Here is a 24,568-nt window from a genome sequence, read left to right on the forward strand (position 1 = left end):
TTAAAAATGCTCTCGAAATTAAATCAATAAAATTATTTCAAAAATTACAGCATTGCCATAAGAATTATATTTATCGTGGCCTCAGATGCCTTTAGAGGAAAACTCTTAAGGTGTTAAATGTCCAGATCTCTCTTTAAGAAATAGCATGGTCAGAAAATTATTTTTGCAGAACTGCGAACACTGAGGCTGCAGATGTTTGCCATTTTTGTAGTAGATTATAAAAGCTTGAATCAGTTGCTGAAATAGCGTACAATTCTTACTTGTCAAATGTCAAAAGATGACCAAACAGCGGACTGTTGAAAATGAAACCTTTTGTAAAGATATTGTTTTCACTTAGAGATTATTAAATAAAAACTGATGAACGCAAAGTGTCACTTTATGCCCCCTTCTCTCGTCTACCTTTGCACATACATATATATAAAGTGAAAAAATGAAGAATAATTTATGATACGTTAAATCAGTTACTTCCTTGTCAATGCACAGCAAGGCTTCGATCCCTGTTAGTGACAAGTCAAGAGCTCTCTTTCTAAGGGTAAAAATTAATTATGTATAGAGTAATGTATTTACACTACATAAGATACTCCACTCGTAGCACGGTAGGTGATCAATCTTCTACGATGATAAACAAAGATAAGGCATTTTTGTATGAAAATGAAATAAAATTATAGGATGAGTAATATTCTTTATGGGAAATTGTATTAAATAAATAAAGGAAGCCTAAGCAAAGTCTATTATGTATTTGTTATACAACAAAAAAAGTTAATAGCTGGTCAACAGCTTATTGTTGTTGAACTTATCGATTACCAAAAAATGAACCTATTTATTTTATTTACTGACTTGTTGATGCAACACGATGCTTATAAATAACATTCACATCAATTTGATGCTAAAATGATCTAATGGTTGGAAATTGGAGCTATAAGAATAACTTACTATTTGTGTTTTCAGAATAAAGAGGAAGATTTTAACTTTTTGTCAATGCTACAAGAATTTCCAAATCAATTTGAAAATCTTGATTTAAAGCACCATTTTGACAATACACATGGGTAGGGCTTGTTTCAATACCTGCATAATTAAATATTTTTCAGTGACTTTTTAAGTTTGGTGCAAAATACAAATTATCTGCATTAAAAATATTTATAGGTACATGTGTGATTATACAAAAGTTGGGTAATTAATGTCATCAATAAATATATACAAAGTCTTATTATATTTAATTGAAATTTTTAATTTAATTTATTTTAAATAATGGAAATACCTTTATTTAGTCGCCCAATTTCAGTTCTTCATTTTGAATACAAGTTATTAAAAAAAAAACTAGTTCTTTAAACGTGAGTCATGTCACAACTCCGAAAATCAATAATTAAATGACTGTCTATTAAACATTATCATTGATTTGAGAAAACTTATCAACTTACTACAATCTGTGATGTATATAGTTAAATATATATTACAATTTTCATAATGCAGTGTTTTCCACTTTATTTTAAAAAAATAAGAAATTTTGTGTTCAGTTTCAATCGTCAGTCCGTTGTGTGTTATTTAAATTTAAAATTCGTATCGCCGAGTAAACGTCAAATCCCACTTTGAATTTTATTATTGGTAATAAAGTTAGTTGCAGGTCGCATAATTTGACGGCCATCATAACTGTACTAGAGTTTGGGTAATGTTTGTTGTCTATACACCTACTAAGCCAGGCAACACGTCAGTCCTATGGTTAGTCATTATTTGTTTGTTAATGTAAAGCTTATTTTTATACATTCATATTAGATTTTGATTTTTTAAAATGTAATTTGTTGATGTTCGAAATTACAAAAAAAAAATATTAGTAAAACTATGTGAAAGTAGTAAGAGATAAGTGAATAACGTTGCGTTAAATATCAAAAGTCTGTTTTGAAAACTGATATGGTTTTTTCTCTCAGTATCACATATTAATAGTTATTTTTAATTGTTACTAAGTGGTTTTAAATACTAAGAGATTTTTATTAATTTGTATTAAATTTCATTATAATACTTTCAAAACTGTGTACACTCGTCAGTCCCCTGGCAGTCAAATTATGAAATGTTTAAATATCTTACGACGTACTCAAAAAAGTGACTGTCCCGATTGGGAAAAATAAATGTATAAGATGAGCTATCATATATACCCGAATTTGTAGAAGTTTGATTTAATAACTATCGTTAACAAAATATTCTCAAAAGTAACCCAACTTTTGTATAATCACTCATATATTTTTTTCAATTAAATAAATACAAAATAAAAATGTATTTATATATAAGGAAAAAAAAACATGTGCAAAGTTTAAAACTTTTTTCTTTTAACAAAAAAAAAAACGTATTTAAAAAAAAAAAGAATTATTTAATTTTTTACAGTAAAAACAATTAATGGTAACATCAAAATTTGCAGTCGAAAAAATTTTGATTTATTTTTTTAAAATCAAACACTTAAGGCGTTCTTACATGACAACTCTTTTTAATTCAAATAAGTTTTAAGTTTAAATCTTTTTGTTTTTATGGAAAGGACGTATTTTTTGCTTTATTTTTGTATTAAATTTTAAATTTCACTAATTTGTTTTAATGAAAATATTTTGTTTCCCATTTATTTAGTCTTAATTATTACAAATTTTGTAAACAAACATTTTACTTGTATTGAATTATTTTTAAATGCAAACAAAAATTTAGTTTTCAATGATTTTTAAAAAATAATTAAAAATGTATCGTTTTGTAATGAATTTATTGTGTTGTCTTTCATTGAAATGTTTTCAATGCAAATAATTTGTATTTGTCAATATATTCCTTTTTTTTCTAAAAAATTATTTTTACAACAATGGTTGAAATTGCATTCCATATCAATCAAAACATTCGTTATTTGCACTAAATGAGTTTTTTGACGAGTAACGAAATTCAAACAAGAAAAATCGGTCCAAACTAAAATCTTAATATCATCGCCTTTTAAAACTTCCACCAAGTATTTTTGTGATATGTTTGATTGAAGAAAAAATTTGTCAACTTATTAGTTAAAACTTTAGAAAATATTTAAAATATTATTGTTTACAACCTTTAATCAGCCTCAAGTCAATTTATATTTATACGGTCCCTAGACACTCAATATTATTGTGCAAATTTTTACAGAATATTATTGGTTGAAAGCTGATACTTGTGTCGTGTAGACAACATGCTGAATGATTCTTACTTTATGGATGCTGCTTTGCAACGTGAAAGGTTGCTCTAAGTTTTTAAGAAACTGCATTGCGTCAAAATTATACAATGTTCGTTCCACTATGTCGTCTACAACTGCACCACTTTTTTCAGAATCCAAATTTTGTTTAAATTCTTTTCTGTACTTGATGGGCGAAGAATAAAATTTTTGAATTGCTTGCTGTTTAGCAGCCTCGAAATCTTCGAAAGTAATTTTTTATATTTTTCACTTTTTGCTTCCGACATATAGAAACCATATGGCAAGTATTGCATTTGTAAAAAATGTCGAACTCGAGATTTTAATCAAACATGACATTACGATAGTAGAGAAGTCGAAAAAAGTTTGCCCACGGTTCCGTCTATCTGTCTTTCTTTATGTCTATCTGTCTTCGTCCCTGCAGCTCAAACCATTCGGTCGATGGATTTCAAATTTGGAAATTAAGGTTTTGAACCGATTCGAGTAAGACGTTTGTATCTTTCATTTAAGACTAAAAGTAACAGTAGTCCCCATAACAATTGTTTGGTTAAAAAACGAAAATTCGAATCTTTTCAAAAACAAACCCATAGATATTTTAAAGTTTTACTAGCATTTTTATTCTTAATTTGGCTCCTTTTAATATAAAAAATATTTTTGTATTACTCTAAAAGGCTTCCCCCATAGAACCGCAATTTCATTTCCGTTTAATGTTTTCTAAAAAACCAATGACCCGATTTCAAAAATTCTTTTTATAATTATTTAAAGCTTACAGTATAATCTGTTTAATAAACAAAGCCGGCAAAGTCGCAAACACGTTGATACATTTAAAAAAAAATGGTTTTCAACCTTAGTTTCACTCGCGGAGGTCTTTACTCTTCAAATTTCAAAATTAAATAAACAAATATTGTACAATTGCACATATCAAAAGTGTTTTGATTTTCTTTAATAATATTGCAAAACCTTGTAAGATTATCACTTGGGACCGCTTTATCGTATACGTTCTTAAAATACTCCAGTCAAAAAAACATTTTTTTGTTTTTAAATAATTTGTAGTGAATTTTTTGAAACTGTCGATTTAATTTTTCAAAACAAAATTGCCAAACATTTAAACGTTTTGAAGGTAATATATTTTTTTTTTTTAGTTCGTTTCGAGGTGAAAAATATTTGTTTTAAGTTTTGTTTCCAATTACAACAAAAACTAAAACTAATATAAATTCTGTATGACATTAAAATCTGTACAATAAAGTTTAGTTAAAATTCTATTTCGTGAGATATATTAGGCGAACCATGTCAACATTTTTAATTCGAAAAAAAAATAACCTTAAATGGGAAGTAAACAAAGGTTGACATGTTTTTTTTTTAACGTTAAAAAAAGATAGTAAGGATTTTTAAAGTATATTTTGTACTTGCTTGAAATTTTCCATTTTCTTTTGAAACACTGGATTTATGTACATAAGTCACTTAAACAAAAAAAAACTTAATTTTTCCATCCCTTAAGAAAACCCTCTTTTTCTCCATTTTTCATTTAAAAAGTTGGCATGTGTTTTTAAACTATGATAGATCTGAAGTTATCAAATTTGGGTTTATACAGAAAATATATTTTCATATTTAAATTGACTAAAATTAAATTCCTAGTGTGAGAAATGTCCTAATAAAATATAGCATTTTCATTAAATTCTTCTCGAACCAAAACAAAAAAAAAACTAAATTTCCTTGGCAAACTTTTCTATGTACATAGGTTCTACCCACGTTAGACATTTAATCAATCAATTATTATTATTGTTGTTTTTGATTGACTTCATGTAAAGGATGTAAGATGATTAAATATCTATATGTATGTAAACATAACATTGACTTTTGTTTGCTTTAAATCTAGATACATAATAAACTCTCAATCAATTTCTTGTTAGGGTCTATACAAACATTTGGTTAACATCCTTCTTTTATAAATAAAAATGTAACCATATACAACGTCTTCGTATGTTATGAAGCTATACCTACATTTTTGGCAATACACGAAAAAGCCTGCGGTACAATTATTAAGCAAACAACTTTTAATGTTGTAATGTTCGTTTGATTTTATGTGAACAATGAACAAACATACGATAGAGGTATATAGTATTTTCCAAACAGTAACACTTAGTATAATTGAATTTGAAACAACTTCTTTTTCCAACAATAACAACAAAAGTTTTCTTTATTATTATTTGTTACCATTCAATCTGATACACATCATCCCCATATCAAAAAGACAGACTTTTCGCTCTCTTTATCAAAACATAATCGATGACGAGAAAATAAACTTAAATAGATACACACTACCCTCCTGTGTGTGTGTCCTGTGTATGTCCTGATCCTATATGTACGTTCTACATTGAACATACTCGTACAAAGGCATCATGCTCCCTAAATTCCATTCATATGCAGCCACTCAGATGATAAGTAGAATAAAAATCTGCCATCGTCATCGTCATCGTCAACTTTCCCACCCATTGCCATCATACAAAATATGGGCGATGTAAAAAGAAAAGAAAAACTGAGGGTGTGGAAAATGTGATATTTTATTAAGTTTCTCCTTTTAAATGGCTGACGACGTATAAAGTCGTGTTGGCTCTTTATTTTTATTCCTCTACTTTTTTTTCTTTTTTGAGGAATTTTCTTCTTTGTCGGTCTTCTTTTACCAATTTGTAAGGGTAAAATCAATTCGTTTAAACACTCTGTCACTGAATCTTTTTTATTTTGTTTCCATCATCATAGTCTTTGGCACCCTACTGTCTAGGTCTGATCCCTGGTTGTGGTGTCCTGTGAACTATGACTGGGAAAGGCAAATCGATGCACTTCCAAGTTCCATAATAATAATTTCCAATAGATGGGCATCGTTTGACGCCTACCGCCTTGCCTGATGTATACAGTACGCAACCACCAAAACCACGACCATCACCATTTAAAGGATACTCTAGATGGGGATGGGGATGAAGATGTGGATGTGGAAATAGATGGTATTTGGTTTTCTTGTTGTCGCTAAACGAGACGATTATCTTTAAATGGGGTGGAAATAATGAGGAAAAAGTAACCGCTGACTGCTAACTGCATTCGATATCAAATTTCATTGTATCGTTTTTTTTCTCTCTGTTGATAATGATTTATTTTTAAATTTGAATCTTTTATTTTCTCTGTCGTAAGGGTAACACAGCTCCCCTATTTTTAAAGTGCGGTATACATTTCGACATTTCGTCCACTTAATGTGTTAAAAGGCTTTTAGTCCAGTGCATTTATAATCTGAACCAATGCAGCTTAGCGGGGTTTGACATTTACAAATTTTATTAAAATACGAATTGGAGAAGATAACTATGAAGTTTCTAACGAATGACAACCAAATATTGACGGTTTTAGGTTTCAACTCAGCTTGTTAGAATAGATAGAGGATAAAATTTCATATTTATTGAAAAATATGAAAAAATAAAACGATTTCTAAGGCAACCTTTGATGGCATCATATCGTTTTCAATAGTGAAAGGACGATGACTTGCAGCCAATCCAAAAATATACAAGGGTGCCGTGAAATAATGGCAAGTGAAATAATAACAACTTTCAAAAATTGACTTGATTGCGTTTTACAAAAGTGAAATAAAGCCAATTCTCAGCAGTTGTGCATATTGCATATTGGAAAAGTGAAATAAGTCCAAATTATTTTAAGAAATAAGATCAACATATTTTTACGGTGAGGTATGTAAGACGGGGCATGTTGACCACCCTGTTTGGGCACGCTTTATAGGATTTGAGGTAGGTGCTAGGTTAAGGGTATGCAATTTCTTTCACTTATGGCAAACCTATTGTTAAAAGTGAAATAAAACCAATTTAGCTTTATTTCCCTTTGTTTAAGTGTAATAAGACCAACTTTTGGAAATTTAATACACTTTGCAAAAATGGAATAAGTAAAATTCTCAAATTTTTGCATTTTTGTACTTGGCTTTATTTCACAACACTGTTTCGACCACTGGAAAAGTTTATGAAATCTCGATTTTTAGATCTTACATAATTGTCAAATCTGTCAAAAAGTTGCAAAAGTCTTACAGTCCATTTCTTGAAAAAATTCTAAATCAATTTAGTTACTCTTGGTTTAACTTTGAAACTTGGTTTTTAAAATATTTAGAAATCGAACATTTCTTTACCCTTTATGCAATTTCTTTAAAATTTGTTATACATTCATAGTTTAGTTTCAAGGACTTAGATTTCGGTTTTATGAAACAAAAATCTAACGAATAATTAAATACTTTTATAGAACTCGGTAAGATTTTAAGCATAAGATTCTGACATTCTATCAATAAATAGTATTCAACATTTGTCAGTTTTGATTTTTTTGCTGATATCAAATGAAATAAACAAAATTAGTTCAATTTATGTCCTTTATAGAAGTAAAATAATTGATGGACTCTAAAATTAAAATCGAAATTCTGTCTCAAACTGAGATATACATAAATCAAAAATCTTACGCTTAAAAAATTTGATGACTTAGAACTTAATCTAGTTTTAATTTTTGATAGATCGATAGAATCTTGAAAACCTATAATTCTTTTGAGGCTATATTGTCATGTGCTATTTTCAAACAGGGACGCAAGAAACTGTCAAATGTCATTGTTCAATACACTTTTTTGACAACAGTAGCTGGAGACTATTGTGACAATATTGTAAGATCTGACAATCATCTGTACTTAGCTTAACTTTGGCTTCATAATGGGTGAAACACAAACACGGATCATCTTCGGCTTCGCCTGATGTTTACGAGTTTAGCGATAGGAATTCAATGCATGCTATCACAATGAAACTTCGACCTCACGTTTTATTTGAAAATCGTAAGGAAATAACGTAATGTTACTTAACTCCAAATGGAGTTCAAATTTGCTGAAAATTTGCTTTGTCTGACAGATCAACAGCTGTAAAAAAGTCAACAAACAAAATACATTTGCTTTTGGAGGGATTCTCATTGGTTATTATAGAATGTGTAAGTTACTTCCGCGATATATTTAATTTTTTCGATTTCAAAACTCATATTTTTTTATTTTGAGAAAAAATAACAGCTGCTAATGACAGAAGTGCCATTTTTGAAATGTCATATTGGAAATGTCATTCAAAGCAACCTCGAAGCAGGCCCAACGTCACGCAGACGAAGCCGATGCTGGAGCGTGTTTGTGTTTCAGCCATTATTTACTGAAACAGTTTGTTGGTGGAGGAAACATAAAAATACAGTCTAACATTAATATTTATCCATCATTGATTTATCTAGAGTAAGACCCTCAAACTAATTAAATATCCAAGGAAACTAGGCCTTGACATTAAGTAAAATTTCACAACCGGTAAAAAAAAAACACTTTTTAAATTGTTCTTAGCGAATTATTGAATTTTCTGCAAACGAAAAACTCGAATACATTTTCCCATAGATTGTATAAATGTGTACTTGGTAATTGAAAGCAATTCATTTGTGTAGAGATAAAACAGTAGTGTTGCTAAAATTGATCCCTGGAGAACCTTAATGGAAACTGTTATCACTTGTTTCAATACTTTATTTCACTCAACCATTTTTTATGTTGTTAATTATATGAAAAGATAAGTTTAAACAAAAAAGTTTAATAATGGAAAAATAAAACGGTGCTGGTCAGGATAAAACCTTAAGGGATCCCCAATTATTAATATAACTTTATTGAGATATAAATAAATTACATTCTCAATAATTAAAACTAGATAAAGCTAGCTACCAGGGAGCCCCAATTTCTGTGTTTGTTATCACTAGTTTTAATTAACTACATTCTATTGATTTGTAGGAGAGTATAATCTTAAAATTAAACAATTGTGGGCTAAAAACTGATCCCTGGGGAATCCCACTTTTTGGGTCTGGTTTTAATCCTATCAGAACGGAATTCAACTAAAACACTATAGTTGTTAATTTGTAAGAAATTATAACTTTAAAAGATGTTCATTCAAATAAAGACAGAGAACATTTTTTGACCTTAAAATGTTTTTAATGTTAAGAATGATACATTTTTTTGTGTCGGTTTAATTGGATAAACTCATGTCTTATCATAAGACTTTTCAAGAACCTTCCACGTGAATTCTCTGCAGTCAAGGTTTTACTTCCGACTGCACGACCCACTGTAAATTAAAATAGGCCTAACACTAAATGTTTTTACATAAGAGGTTTTATTATAGCTAACCCAGCTGACACTTTTGAAGCTTTTATGTTTTGACATTTAACAACCTAAAATTATGCCAAAATTAAAAATGGATACTCACTTCAAAAACGCATTAAAATTTATTGGTTTTGTAGTCATTGCTGGCAGTTATGTTAGAACATTTTTTGCTTAGAAACTGACATTTGCTTTCGAGGTGACATTTCTTCCTTGGAAAACTACAACAATTTAAATTCCCTTGAAAATTAATTAAGTCATGAAAAAATGAAAGGATAATACTTGAAGATTTTTTGAGACTTTTTTTATGACAGTTACTGTTTGATTTGATTCCTCTACCAATCTGTGCTTAACAACTACGAGTACTCCATGTTCTTTTGACATTTTCGTGTAATTCCAAAAACTTGCAAAAGGCAAAACTTCAGAATGCAAACAAAAATCTCTAGTCTCCACTTGTTTGTACATCCATCTGTAGTATAGGTACAGTACATGCATTGCAAGAGGGCAGATATGCAGTGTACAGTGTACAGATGAACAGTGTACATGTACAGTGTAAATTCATAAAACTAACCACAAAGATGTGTGGGTTGGGATATATTTTTTGTTTAATTTGTTCATTTCACTTTGAAAAACCACTTGAACATATTTCCATAGAGAATTTTCATTTTTGTTTACTTTTTTTCCTTTTGGTCGTTTTTATTCCATTTCACTAGTGAGGCATTTTAATTCCAAAAGTACACCAAACACCACTTCTCTGCTAGCAATTAGTTTCGTTTGGGATTTCAGAAAAAATAAAAGGAAGGTTGGTTGGATGGGTGGGTGGGTGTTTGGTTAATGGGTGGGTTTTGTACAAAATTTAGGTCACACTAAGTCAGTCATACGAATAGCCATGTTTAGTTCCAGGTATGTGTGTACTGAAATTCTACTTTAGAAAATGCATTAGGTATATGAACATAAATATGTACTTCATATAATTTACACCACACCGAAGTAATGTCATTAAGGGCCAAACCATCAACTTACGAGTACTGTGTCAATAGCACAAGCTTTTCATAGGGTTTTTAGCGCATCAGCAGCAACAGCGGCTGAATGAAAAAGATTTTCTATACCTACAGAGTTGGAGGAGGCTCAAGTCGGTCGGTTGGATATTATTTAAACTCACTTCATTCTCTATAGAGGTGGGCTGGGCATATGGGCTGGAAAATGGGAAAATATACCAACATAATTTTTATTTTAAATTTATTTTATTCAAAAAGGAATTGTGGATATCACAAGTATACCTATAGAGGCGACGACTTAATGAAACACGTCTGATGTGAGTACCATTGACAATGTGTAACTATGTTAAGCGGTTAGTTTTTGTTTTATGTTGTGTATTCCATTACACAAAGGGAAAGGGTTGTTATGGCGAATAGGTTGGGTTGCTAAGGCAGGAAGGGCTATAAAACATGCATATAAAATATAAGGCTGCCAACAACTTAATTGTATGTTTATAGCATAAAGGTGAATGGCTAGATTTTGGTTTAACGTCATTTTAATTGATGTTTATATACATGAGAAAAGGTGTTTTTTAATCATTTTATATGCTGACAGGACATTTTAGGTTAACATTACCTTAATTAGCGTTAAGTCTTAGAGAGTTTATTTTTTCGTTTGAGAAATTATAAAAGTCAACGTTGCATGTAAAACTACCAGAGCTGTCAAATTAAACTCTAAAGGATGTGAACAATTCACGTGCTTTCGTTTCTATAATTTGAAAAGAAAGCAGTTATTATATACTTTTTGCGTGACAGTTCACATCTTTATGTTTCATATAAACGTCAGGATATAATTTAGTTCTTTGTTTAAAGTGTAAAATTTCACCGGTTTAGAAGGAAATTAAATGAAAAGCATAGAAAACGTGAACAGAATGAGAACTATATACTATCAACTGATTTAAATCAAGATAAATTTAATTAAAACATTTAGAGCGAAGTTTTGTTATAAAGAAAATCTTTTTACCAACGGGAAGTTGGTAAAATTGCTTCAAAACTGACAAGATTTATGACATTTCTTTTTGTTAAACTTTTTTGGTGAGCTGTCTTTTTATTGCGTTTCCATGTAGACAAATTTAATTCGATTCATAAAATAGTCAAAAAATCAACTCAATAAACAAATTTTTAAAGAACAGGCACACAGAAGCATAGTGACCTATATGCACTATATTGAAAAAAAGAAAGCCATAATTGATCATGACACAAACTTGACCTTTTTTTAGGAACTTCTATACTTCAAAATTTTGATGAAAAAGGAGAACTGTGCAGTTCACTTGTATCGTGTTTTGCACAAACCGACTTAAGTAAAATTTCAGTTTGCGCAGTTATTTTGTGTCGTGAATTGGCGGCCTAAGTTTGTATTTTTTGGATTTTCCAATAAGAACATTAATTTTGAATAACCCACTATTTTGACAGCTGGCTCTTTTTAACTTTTGATTTTTGACAAGTAAAGCTACGCCATTATTAAAAGTCAAACGAAAGACGATTCACAATAAAATGATAAAAGTTTTGAAGTCACAACAAATCAATCGCAATTTTTCAAAAAATGTTCCCTCCCCATGTTATTTATCAAAAGGTGGTCACAAATGGAAACAGAAATTTTCTGATTTTAAACTTCAATGACATTTGCTTACAATGTGACATAACCAAAAATGTATTTGACATTTCTATATTGACAAACTGTTTGGTGAGAAGGAAGACAAGAACCTTAATTCATTTAGTCACAAACTTGTCTTTTTTTGTAGCAGTTGTATGCATCAGTTTTGTATTGATAGAAAATTTAAAAAACATTATCATCTTTGTAGCAATAAATGTAAGTTTCTGTTTTTTACAAATATATTGTGCTAAAATTAGTTAGGCCACACTGCTTCTCATGGCCTCATTTTTCATAGTCATTTCCCAAAATCCTTGTAATAAACTCTGTTGTCTGACTAGGAACAAAAAAAATTAAATTCCTGCAATGCAGGACATTGTATAGTTCATCAATTTAAAAACTGACGGAAGCCAGGTACGATTCGGTAAGGTACATAATATAGCTTGATCTTCTATTAAAAGATACTTTTCGAGTTCCTAAACAAAAGCGACATTAAATAATACCTGCACCTGTACTGTACAATTTACATTGTACCTTTGAAATTCATGTCTAGATTATGTGTATATATGTATTAAAAAAGAAGACTCCATTTTACAAAGTCCTTCTACATGGACGACAAAGTTTAGGTATAGTTGCAGGAAAATTGAAGCTAACTTAAGTCTGCAGAATTCCTGTCAACTTTATTTCTCGTCTAACTTTGTTCCTGAATGAAATCCCCATTAACTTAGTAAAAACAAAAAAAAATAACTAAACTTTCTTTATTCTCTGTGTATCCTTTCCTATAACTCCTAAAGCAAGTTGAAACTTTAATATATTTAAGGAAGCAGAGCATATCTAATATATAGTATACACAAACTATATTATGTACCTACCCATTATAAAGTTATGTATAGTGTCTATAGCAATGCTGCCAAAACTCATGCATTCTTAACCGGTGCCAAAATTGTTACAGCCAGCGCCACCACCAGAACGTGTATACATTACGTCCTATAATACATAGTCGAGGGTTCCTATAAATTCCCCCCATGAGATGTGTTAACGTTTTTTTTTGGTTTTGGTTTTGTTTCTGCATGAAATGCAGTGGAATATAAAAATTACACTGAATTATTATCCTTAGGCATGCAATCAGTATTTAAATGTGCGTAGAATTATGTGCCAGCCAGCGGAGCCCAAGGTACTCCGCATATACTCCTATAAAAGAACAATGGTTAGGTCCTTCTAAAAGGGAAGCAACGTATTACTGTTTAGATGATGGCGTGAATCACTCATTTGTAAATTACTTTGCCGTTTTAGTTGTTTTTATGAACTAATAACACGGACTTGTGCGGTGTGCTGGATGACAGTTGTTGTTTTTGTCGTTGTTATTGAGTTAGAAATAATAATTCATCAGTCACTTTTTTTAGATTTAATGGAATTTTATGCGTTTTTGTGTTACCTGAGCTGAGCTGTCACACCTTCATTGTGGCTATATTAATATGCAGTCCTCCCCCATCTTCATAAAATTCTTTCATGTGCATCAAGAATGATACTCCTGAGAGAGAAAAATGACTTTTAAACAGGGTGTGTTTTAGAGTTGGGAGTTAAATTTTACCCACATTGAACTTCAAACAGAGCAATGCTAATACACTCGGATGGGGGAAGAAAATTCTTCTTTCACACACAAAGAGGCGAGGCGAGGAAATTGACTTTGTACGGAAAATACATGTTTTCAGTTTTGTTTTCCTAGTTGTTTTTTTTTTTGTTTCTTTTTGTCTCCCCTGAGTTTTCTAACTTTGTTTGTTAATGACTTTAAGTTGGCCAGCCAAACAAACAATTGGCCCAGTTCTATGTTTCCAGTACCTATGTTGTATATAATTTGCTTTATACCAACACATTAACTATTTAGATTAGATTACTTTTTCTTCTTCCTCGATTTGCCAAGTTCGGGCAGAAAACAGGACTTTCTCTGGTTGTTATTTATTTATCATATTATGCGCATTTCACTTTCAAGTGATATCAAGTAGAAAAAGAAAAACCTTACGGTAATTGCGTAGAGACAGAGCGGACTAAAATTATTTAGGGCCCACAAATTTTTAAATTGTTAAATGTAGATTAAGTGAATAGTTTTAATTTATTCATGTGTCCATATCATGCTGAACGCATTCGTTTAATAATATCGTTCTGAACGCTTTCATTATAATAGTTATGTTATGTCTAATATTTCTTATTTAACCTAAATTTAATTTAAAAATTTTAAACACTACCAAAACTTTTAAATCTTATGCGGTTTACTATTGTTTGGTTAAATTAAGACATAAATCTGTCAAAAAAATTAGTTCTCAGCTGTCAGATGAAGTGTTTCCTTTGACAATGGAAATTATGATACAAGTGTTTAAGACATATTTGTTCTTAAAATTTAAAAGCACTTTTGTTTTTTTTTAGTATGTTCTTTGTTCTCAAAAATAAAATAAACTTTAATGAAACTATGAAAGTTACACCGAAAAGAAAGGCACAAATAGAATGATAAGCAAAATATGAAAAACCACGTTAATCGTATCATTTTTTTAGCTGACATAATGTGTAAATATTCTAAGATTAACGAAATAACAACAAACTAAAGAACTCATTTCGTCACTCTCGTAGATCAATATTGTATTTTATCGAACTTAATCAAACGTACCTACCCATTTCGTGCTGAACACATTCATTGAAAAACTATAAAAAACTATCTTTGTGGTAAAATCATAAAGTGCGATGGTGTAAACATTACAACGATTGGGGAGTTAAGTTATCAAGCGTTGTTAGTGTTAATAGGCTCATAAAACTATTCAGCAAACGATAACAATAAACTTATTAGGGGTAATTCACAATTAATAGGAAATAGTTAATCGTTTAAGATCTATTGACACTTTTAAATGCCTTTAAAGTGCTTGCTGTACTTTCTGTAGTGTGCCTTTACATTAAACGATTTTTTGAAAGTTGAAAGAAGCTTAGCAACTTTTATCTACAGAAAAATAATTTGAAAAGGCCCCAAAAGACGAAGGCCTTTTTATCATTTGTACACTTTTTCATGTGAATAAATATGCCACTGAGTAAAGAAAAAGGAGAACGAGCAATATAGCTTTGATTTACATTTCGTCGAAAGTGCCTGCAATTTGTCAGTTACCATCGAGTAAGTGTTCAGGAGGTAGGGTTTCTAAAGCAGAGTTTGCATTTCAGTAAAAAAAAAAAACTGTTGTGGTTTTTGTACTTTTCGTCTCCATTTTCCCTTCTTTTATGTTTTCGTATGCATATCAATTGTCGGTTTTTCCAATCGACTTGATTGGGTGAACGCATGATGTAGTGCGGTATGGAAGCAACCTAACGTTTTGAACGTTCAAAGTTATTATTTTTGCAAATCATCATAATCAAACATCTAACTCTCTATGGTCAACACTCAATTCCAGCTAACCTTACGCGTAATAGTTTAACCGTTATCGTATGCACTTTATTGTATGCGGTGGCGGTGGTGGAATTATTTATGAAGTGGTTATTGGTGTTTTTATACGGGCAAATTGTTTTGACACACAATTGACACAACATATTGAACAGAATCCAACACACAATATAAAATCATTTTTCACTTAATGGTTTTGAACAAATAAATCACAGAGCAAGTGAGATAGAGAGAGAGAGAAATGTGTTTAAAGGATTCAGGTGAACTTTGTCGAACATAACCGCTAAATGACAGCAGCAAAATTCGTTAAGCGTAGCTGTTTTTTTTTTGTGTTGGTTATTTTTGGAAGAGTTCGGAACCATGACGATAATAATGATGATGATGTTGATGATGAGGGAATTCGGTGAACCAAATCGATTTGGTTTTCCAGGAACTATTCGTTTTTACAATAACGACATCACAGGATATGTTGTTGACTTTTTGATGGTCGAATTGATTTTTATTGTGATAAGGATGACAGTTATGTGTGAAAGGATTGCAATCGATAGATTTTAGTGGTTGTGAATTTTTTAACAAATAATTTTGTATGTAGGTTACATATCGAAAGAGGCACAATATAAAGGAAGATAAGTTCATAATTTGCCAACATAAATGCAGATAGTATATGGTTTACATAATTCATTGGGAAATGTTTTTTGTGGTATGCTCATACTGATTTTTTGAGTGGGTTTTCACTAACTTTCATTATATTTTAAATTAAAGAAGTAAAATTAAACCTGCAAAAACACAAACAAAAAAGCTTGCAACTTAGATGTTTATGTTTGTGAAGATTTGTTTTATTTTCACTTATGGCATTTCTATTGGGTCATTTAGCATTTTTTTCATATATCTAGGAGAAGAAGAATTGTCAAGTTTTTAGGTTGATCAATCGATTATGTTTTGACAGTTGTGAAGTGAAATGTATCAGATGCGTTCAATCTCAGACAGATAGTGTATCCGGATATCTTTTTGTTAGTATTTTATGTGTTAAAGAACAGTTGAGCTATGAAAAAAGAAACCGAAGTTATTCAAGAATTTCTAGAAAGAACCTGAAAATATATTTTAAATTTCATTTGACAATAATTTTTGAACATCGAAATCTAAAGTTTGTCTGCTTTTTGTGAACAGCTGAAAGTTGTTGTTATTTTTTAAAAGCTATCTCTATTAAATCATATTTCTCAAATTTCACCTATTCAAAACAGCATATTAAATACAGGACTAAACGCAGCCGTTTTGTCTCATTTAAAAAGACAAAAAGCCGTGTATTAGTTATTTTGTTGACCTCTTATATCGATTGAGGTTGCCCACCGCGTTTTTGGAAAAACTTAAAATTCCAATAAACTTTCTAAAGGTTTGTTACTGGGGCTAGTTGGGGTAACGAATAAACTGCCAAATTGACATAAGATGACCTGGTTCAACCCTGGATAAAGTTTAACGAATAAACCAATTATCAAAGTAAGTGGAGTATTTTGCTTACTGGACAATTTTTATGCCAACTTGCACAATGTACAATTGTACATCCTTCAAAATTGACAGTTTGACCATAAAATCATTAATAATGTATGACATTTCGTAACGTATTATCTTAATCAAATGACTTTATTTTAAGTTCACGAAAATAAATCCATTGTCCAATGTGTACGTGTATACGAAAATAAAAATATATTTCATTCTGAACGCACTAAAGACGAGATTACTTAATTTTTCTTTTTTTTCATTAATTAATCATGAAATCCTTTTTGCTGCCCAACACGCCAAACTACATATATGATTTCAGGAATACAAAAGCAAAAAAATTACATTACGTACTTCCCGCCACAAGACTCTGTACAAATGTTACATGTATATTATGTCTCTTGATTTTATTTATATGTGCATATTTATGGCTAAGAGAAACATTTCTCAACAACAGAGTATAAAGTCCTACAAAGCCGTGAGTCCTGTCGACGTCGCGTCGTTGGGTTGGCTTGCCTTGGCTTGTGCCTGCTGATTGCTGAACTCATATAAAACTCATTTTCACTTATAAATTTATTATTTTCTTGTACTTTAATGCCTCAACTGGCACTCATTGAATTTTATTGCAAAGCATTTTTCATATTATAGAAATGCCGTCGTCGGTCGTCGCTTCGCTACTACCACCCACAGTACCGCCCTACTTAACGTCGTCATGTCGTCGTCGGTCTGCGTGGCTTTTCACCCGTTTTAAATGTTTTTTTTTTTCTGTTTTCACTCATAAAAAACTGTAATATTGATTTTTATTTTCTTCCATTCGCATGTTTCTTATCATTGTTGTTCAAATAAAAATTAATAAAATATTTTTACAGTCAAACCCACCCATATTCTTCCCATCACTGTTTTGAATAAATAATCATTTCTGTTTAAGCTTTACGACTTCGGAACTTCGCGAAACAAACAAATTAAGCCTTTTAAAGCTGTTTAAGATTTAAGTTACCTAAAAATCACATTATTCAATTTTTTAGTTTGTACTGTAATTTTACATTATTTATACAATTGTCTGTACACTGTACAACGTTAAAAAGCCACACGCGAAAAAGAATATATTCAAGAGACTTGCAATTCGTTTGCAACATTCTTTTTTTCTGACGGCTTCATTGTGAATCATGTTTGCTTGTAAGGCAAAAAGGAAACAATCAGCGTTAAAGAAGACACCTAAGGGATGAGGCTAAGGGGGATAGGGGGAGGCATATTTTTGCACTTGCAGTATACAAGCTTGAAATTAAATGTCATCGCAAAGGGATTGTAGGTAGATAAAAAAAACTTTTCACCAACAAGAGCTGCAGACACAAGAATATCCAAAGAGTTGTTAGATGTTTTGTACAAAAAAATAAACCCTTTGTCTTAAGATCCTGGACAAAAATGTCATTTTCAGGAGAGAGTCTCATGATTAAAAGCACGAGACTTGCTTAAAACAAAACCAAAACATAAAAAAATCCTTCAACCTGAGTAGTTCTTGAAGCTATAATCAACATGTTGTTTATGTAGGAGATTCCTCAGAGAGAATAAGGTGGTTCCAGAGAGAATAGGGACAGATACAATGATGATTTGCTATAATAAATGCAAAGTAGAAACCAACTAATGAATGCAAAATGTATTCTTAGGGCTTCTCTATACCTACTTTTTGTCCCAATTGTTTGTTTCAAATTTTATAAAAATGTCATTTTTTTAACTATTTTTTTAGTTTCATTGCGGACCAAGAGACTCATTCAGATGGTGGAAATGAAGAAGTAAGCTTGATTTACAACTCAATATAATTTTTATAAATTCATATATTGTTTTTCTTTTAAGATCCCAATTGGTATATGTCAAGTCTACAATGGCACGACTTGTGAGAAATACCTTAAAAACGAAACTGTGTTTATCCCACCGAATTTAACACTCAACGAACTAGAAGAACGCCTTAAAGCCGCTTATGGCGTCATAAAAGAATCAAAGTTTGTGTACAAATACATTTTATTTTTAATTTAATTCTTATTCTATTTTCCTTTGTCCTTATGCTCTATAGAGACATGAATCAAAATTGTAGGATATATGCACTGCCAAGTTTATGTTACAGTACACTGCCTGTATGCCGAACTCCGGAACGTACAAATCTTTTATATTTTTCAAATCGCGCCACCCACAAGGAACGCAAATCAACGAAAAAAAATCAAGCAGGTCATCATAATGAATCATCAATCGGAAATCATATAATCGATCGAAGGCGAAAACGATTCCTCGAGAAGAACACTAAAGAGAGAAAACTCTTTCTCAAGCGTAAATCGACAATAGCATACGATGACATCTTTACTGGTGAGATATCCAGCCAATATCCACCGACACGTGAATCGGAAAATTTGAGACGTATTTGTCGGGATGAATGTGAACTGCTGGAAAATGAATTGTGCCAAAAGGAATATGCTATAGCTAAAAGGCATCCAACCATTGGACAGAAATTGCCATTGGAAGAATGTCAGAGTTTGCCTCATGCTAGTGATTGTTCTTCCTTTGGAATTGCAATCGATGTCAATCCAGAGGAGCATTGTTATTGGGGATACGGTTCAGAGTATCGTGGTACATTGGCTGTATCGGCTTCAGGAAAACCTTGCCTTCGGTGGTCATGGTTGATGAAGGAAATATCCGATTACCCAGAACTTGCTGGACAAAATTATTGCAGGTGGGTGGTGGTGTTGAAAACACAGAATGCCTTCGATAAATTTAATTTAATAAAAAATATCATTGTTTCAGGAACCCTGGAGTGACTGAAGAAAAACCATGGTGTTTCGTAGACGACAAGTCTTTCGAGAAAATAATTGAACACTGCAATATACGCAAGTGTGCTGATGAGTTGTGGTTTTATATTTATCTATCGATTGCAACGATTATCTTTATACTTCTTTTGTATGCTGGAATAGTGTACTACAAGAAGCACATGAATGACGGGATGACAAATATTCAAAATGTAAGTTTTATGAAGCTTCATTGAGGCGCATATGTTCACATGGGAACCTTTCTTTCAGATAAACACTCCAAATGCAGATAAAAATATCTACGGTAACTCACAAATGAATTCTTCCCTTGAAATGGCTCGTTTGAATGGCGGCAATGAGAATTCAAGCTTTGCCCAAAATCTAGACCGGAGTTCACTTCTTAGAGTGGCACAGTTTACTCTACAGGACGTAGAGTTCGTCGAAGAAATCGGAGAAGGAGCATTCGGTATAAAAAACACATTAAAAGTTTTTCCACTTTTTTCATGTGCCTTCCTTTATTCATTGAACAGGAAAAGTATACAAAGGTCAACTCACCCAATCGACTGGGGAGAAAATCTTCGTTGCCGTCAAGGCTTTAAAAGAAAATGCTTCACTTAAAACTCAACAGGACTTCCGACGTGAAATCGAATTGATTTCCGATTTGAAACATGACAATATTGTTTGCATTTTGGGTGTTGTTCTAAATAAGGAACCATTTTGCATGCTCTTCGAATACATGTCCCAGGGCGATCTTCATGAGTTCCTTATTGCTAATTCCCCTACCGAGAGCAAATGTTTAAGTCAGTTGGAATTTTTACATATCGCATTGCAAATTAGCGAAGGAATGGAATATTTATCAGGACATCATTATGTCCATAGAGATTTGGCAGCTCGAAATTGTTTAGTTGGAGAAGATCTTACAGTGAAAATATCAGATTTTGGTTTATCACGAGATATTTATAGCTCGGATTACTATCGGTAAGTTCAACTATAGGGAGGAGAATAAGAAGAACAGGTATTATATTACTTTAATTTTAGGGTTCAATCAAAATCATTGTTACCTGTACGATGGATGCCATCAGAATCGATTCTTTATGGAAAATTCACAACAGAAAGTGATGTTTGGTCATTTGGGGTGGTCCTTTGGGAAATTTATAGCTATGGAATGCAGGTTTGTAACCTATTCTACATTTTGCTACAAAACCTACAAAGTACTGAATATTTCGTCTCATTTTCAGCCATATTACGGTCATAGTAATCAAGAAGTTATCAATATGGTCCGATCTCGTCAGCTTCTTGCCTGCCCAGAAGCATGTCCAACAGCTGTTTATTCCCTAATGATTGAATGTTGGCATGAACAATCGGTACGTCGGCCATCATTTTCAGAAATCAGTCATCGATTAAAAGTATGGCACCAAGCACAGAAGAAACTGATATGTCCATCACAAATGACACAGTCCTTCCATTCAAATAATTCAACATTAGCAATGAATTAAGATTTCATACAAACCAAAACGGTTATTTGATCTGTACTTATAAGTCCAACACTCTTAAGCAAAAGTTATAACACATCTCCAAACTGATATTTAATAAAAATAGTACTAAGTTTTTTTTAACAATAAATCGACGAAGAACTTCCATCGAAAAAATAATTGCATTTACCTTAAAAACAATAAAAACAAGTGGTAGAAAGTGTTCAGAGAAAAATCAACTAAATGGAATTGAAAATATTCAACATACCTAGGGGCAAAGTCATGCTTTTATGGTAGTGACGAAGCAAAACCCTTTAAAACTATACAAATCCAAAAATAAAAGCTATGGTTGTTTGGAATATTAAGTTCCCTCATATCTTCCTGTTAAATAATTATTAACTTAAACTCTAAAACAGATAAAATCTGATTCTGCAGAAGTTAAAAACCTTTAATGGTTAACTTAAAAATGACTGACTTACACATGCGTTGACTTGAATATCGATTTTTGTTACAGAGAAATTGTTACTTCATCTCTTTATGCGTTTAAAACGATAAAACGAAACAAGAGTTTTGTTTTTGTAGCTTTTTTGCGCCAGCTAAAGCATAAGCCACTTTGTACTTTTAACAAAACTAGCCTTGGCTTTTTTCGTAATCAAGCTTTTGCTTTTATTTAAACAAAGAATGAAGAAACTTTTTTGAACAGATATAAAAAAATAAGCAAAAATCGTATAAATTAACAATTTTAAATAAAACAAAACAATAATGGAGATGAAGGGACCAAAAATAAAGTTTCCCACGAAAAATTTTCAATTGGCAGGTCCTCATTTAAGACAACTATCAATGAAACCTTATATATTTGTATATTATAGGTAACTTCATCCAGATACTAACAAATAAATAACAGAGTGTGTTCTATTTTAATTTTTAAGATTTTAGTTACTGTAAGATAAAAATTATCATAAGATATTTCTATTTAAGTAAAAATAAACAAACAAATATTTAAAGCATATAACTATAAGAATCAAGTAATACTTTAAAAAATAAGCTTTTTATATTTAAAAAAAATCAAAAACAAACAAAAATATTTTTAAACTTGGTTTTGTAAAATAAAATATTATACCAAATATTTAAAAAAAAGATATATCAAAATAGAATAACCAAATGAATTTATTAATATAATAAAAACACAAAACAAAAATATATCAATAAAAAGTTAAAATCTTTTCAGTAAAAAAATCAAGAACCAAAATTGTAATAAACGATGCAAAAAAACATACCCACAAAATTTATAATTAAGATAATAATTTATACCTATTAACTTATAATCAAGTCCTGCGAAATTAATTTCGTTTCGACTTTTGTTTTAATGTTTTTTTTTGTTTTTTCTTTTAAAAAAGAAGCTGATTGCCTGGGATCAAGGTAAGTTTTAATATGTAAAACAAATATTTTGCAGGAGAACAGTGAATCGAATGGAGCAATTTATTATTTTAAAAATGTTCGAAACCTCTTTCGAACTGCTAATCAAAAGTAACAGAGTAACAGCAAATATATTTGTGTATCTCGACCCGAATCGTGCCTAAGCAATACTTTTTGGCATTCATTTTATCCTTTTTAAACAAAATTTGTTGGTGCAGCTGCCGAAATTTGAATTAATTTAAATGATTCTCGAGATAATTAAAAAATGTTCAATTCCAACTGCTTTAAAAATGTATCAAAACTTTAAGTTGTTATTTGAAAGACACAAATAATCATCTTGAGAAGTATACAATTTTGTCAATATAGAAGGAAGAGTAAATTCAAATGTATGGTTTTGATTCGAAGAGTACATTTTTCTATAAATGCAAGATGTCATAAGATTCATACAAAATAATATAAATTGGTACTCAAGGGCCTTAATTACAGAACAATGATTTGGAAACTATTATTCATTTCTTTTGGGAAATTAAAACACAATTATTAAGAATATTTATGAATTTTGTCCGCCTAGCATGTTTAGTGCAATTGCGTCTATGAATTTAACCAAGTATTAAATTTTTTGTTTTTGTTTTTTGAATATCAAAACTTAAATTTTGAAGATCACCATATTAAGTTATTTGTTTAGCTGCCATTTTTTTTTGGATTCGATTTCTCAATTATTCTCTATCACAAAAGTCAAATGGACGTGTTCGCCCAAAACCATAACGACCAAATCATAAAATGTCATAAAACCCAAAAATTGATCACAAAGCCCAAAAAGTCAAAAAAAACCTATAACGAATTTCGAAACGCCCAAATACTTTTTTAAATAAAAGAACGCGCAAATTGTTAGTTGTCATTTTGCTCAAAAGAATTTAAGAATTTTAAATTTTTAATTTGTGTTTTATGACACAACATAGGTGTTGGCCTTTGTAACATTTTTTGGGTATTACTACGATCAAAAATACTCTATTTGATGATATATAAATCCTTCGTACGTATCACGCTCCAAAAATCCATTTGTTTACATTGTTGTAGTTGTAATGTGGACGAATTCAACGAGAAAAATTGACGTGTTTTCATTTCAATTTCTAAGTTTTTAAGAGAAATTTAATAAAATTAGAGGAGAAATCACACGCATACTTAAATAAGTTTATGAGTCCGATTTCCAGTTTAGCTTGTAGGCAAACCAATATGGCTACCGAGGATTTATATCTTTACTAGAGTGTTTTTGACTTCGATTGTGATTGCTACCGTTTCTTATGTCTTATCACCCAAAGACATATAACCCAAATTATAAAATGACATAAAGCCCATAAAGAGAAACGTCACTAAGAAAAAGCCACAAAGCCTAAATAAAATGGTCAGGTTCAGACAACATAAAGGAATTTATTTGCAGTCAACTGCGTTCTTTGAACGTAAATCTTAACCTAGTCAACTAGGTAGTTTATCAAAACGGCGCACTACAGCGCTAATTGGATCTCAGGCTAGGTTGCCTTGAGATCGCCATTTCTACCTACCAACTAGGTAGTTTTTAAAGTGTCATCCATTTCAAACCTGGAACTTTACTTCACAAACCTCTAACTTCAGTATATCATGCAAAAACTTTCAAAAATATTATTATCTTCAAAACACTCCTCAGGCAATGTATAAGTCCATAACGATTTGCATTTCGTATTGTAATAAAGTAGAGTAATAAAGTTCAGCTTTCAGTTGAATCAACAAACATGATCAGTTGTCATTTTGACATAAGTAGATTTGAGTTGATAGTTAGGGAGATTTTTCTTGAATAATTTTCCAGTCAACTTTCCAACAAAGTTGTCTTAATTAGAAAGCAAGGAAACTTCCCTTTCTTTCAAGTCTTATGTAGCCCTGAATCTGCGCAATGTCATATCACCCAAACCAACTTTGAACGTAGTAACACTCAAACCCTCCCATACACAAATCACTGTTTAT

At 31.0% G+C, this 24,568-nt stretch overlaps 2 protein-coding genes across 4 annotated transcripts in view; one reads left to right on the forward strand and one right to left on the reverse strand.

Moving 5' to 3' along the window:
* LOC129948819 (tyrosine-protein kinase transmembrane receptor Ror) overlaps positions 1 to 22,607 on the forward strand; it is a 38,694-nt gene extending 16,087 nt beyond the window's left edge. For both annotated transcript variants that reach the window (XM_056059886.1, XM_056059887.1), the window contains 8 exons: positions 18,638 to 18,683; positions 18,745 to 18,890; positions 18,962 to 19,612; positions 19,684 to 19,897; positions 19,956 to 20,151; positions 20,216 to 20,663; positions 20,724 to 20,856; positions 20,924 to 22,607. In XM_056059886.1, the coding sequence (XP_055915861.1) occupies positions 18,638 to 18,683; positions 18,745 to 18,890; positions 18,962 to 19,612; positions 19,684 to 19,897; positions 19,956 to 20,151; positions 20,216 to 20,663; positions 20,724 to 20,856; positions 20,924 to 21,181 (2,092 nt within the window). In that variant the 3' untranslated portion in view covers positions 21,182 to 22,607. The remainder of the gene's footprint in view (positions 1 to 18,637; positions 18,684 to 18,744; positions 18,891 to 18,961; positions 19,613 to 19,683; positions 19,898 to 19,955; positions 20,152 to 20,215; positions 20,664 to 20,723; positions 20,857 to 20,923) is intronic.
* The window catches only part of LOC129948818 (calcineurin-binding protein cabin-1-like), a 57,890-nt gene that overhangs the window by 24,855 nt on the left and 8,467 nt on the right, over positions 1 to 24,568 (reverse strand). The gene's annotated exons all lie outside the window — the stretch shown is intronic.

Source organism: Eupeodes corollae, chromosome 3 (assembly GCF_945859685.1).
Source record: "Eupeodes corollae chromosome 3, idEupCoro1.1, whole genome shotgun sequence".
NCBI lineage: Eukaryota > Metazoa > Arthropoda > Insecta > Diptera > Syrphidae > Eupeodes > Eupeodes corollae.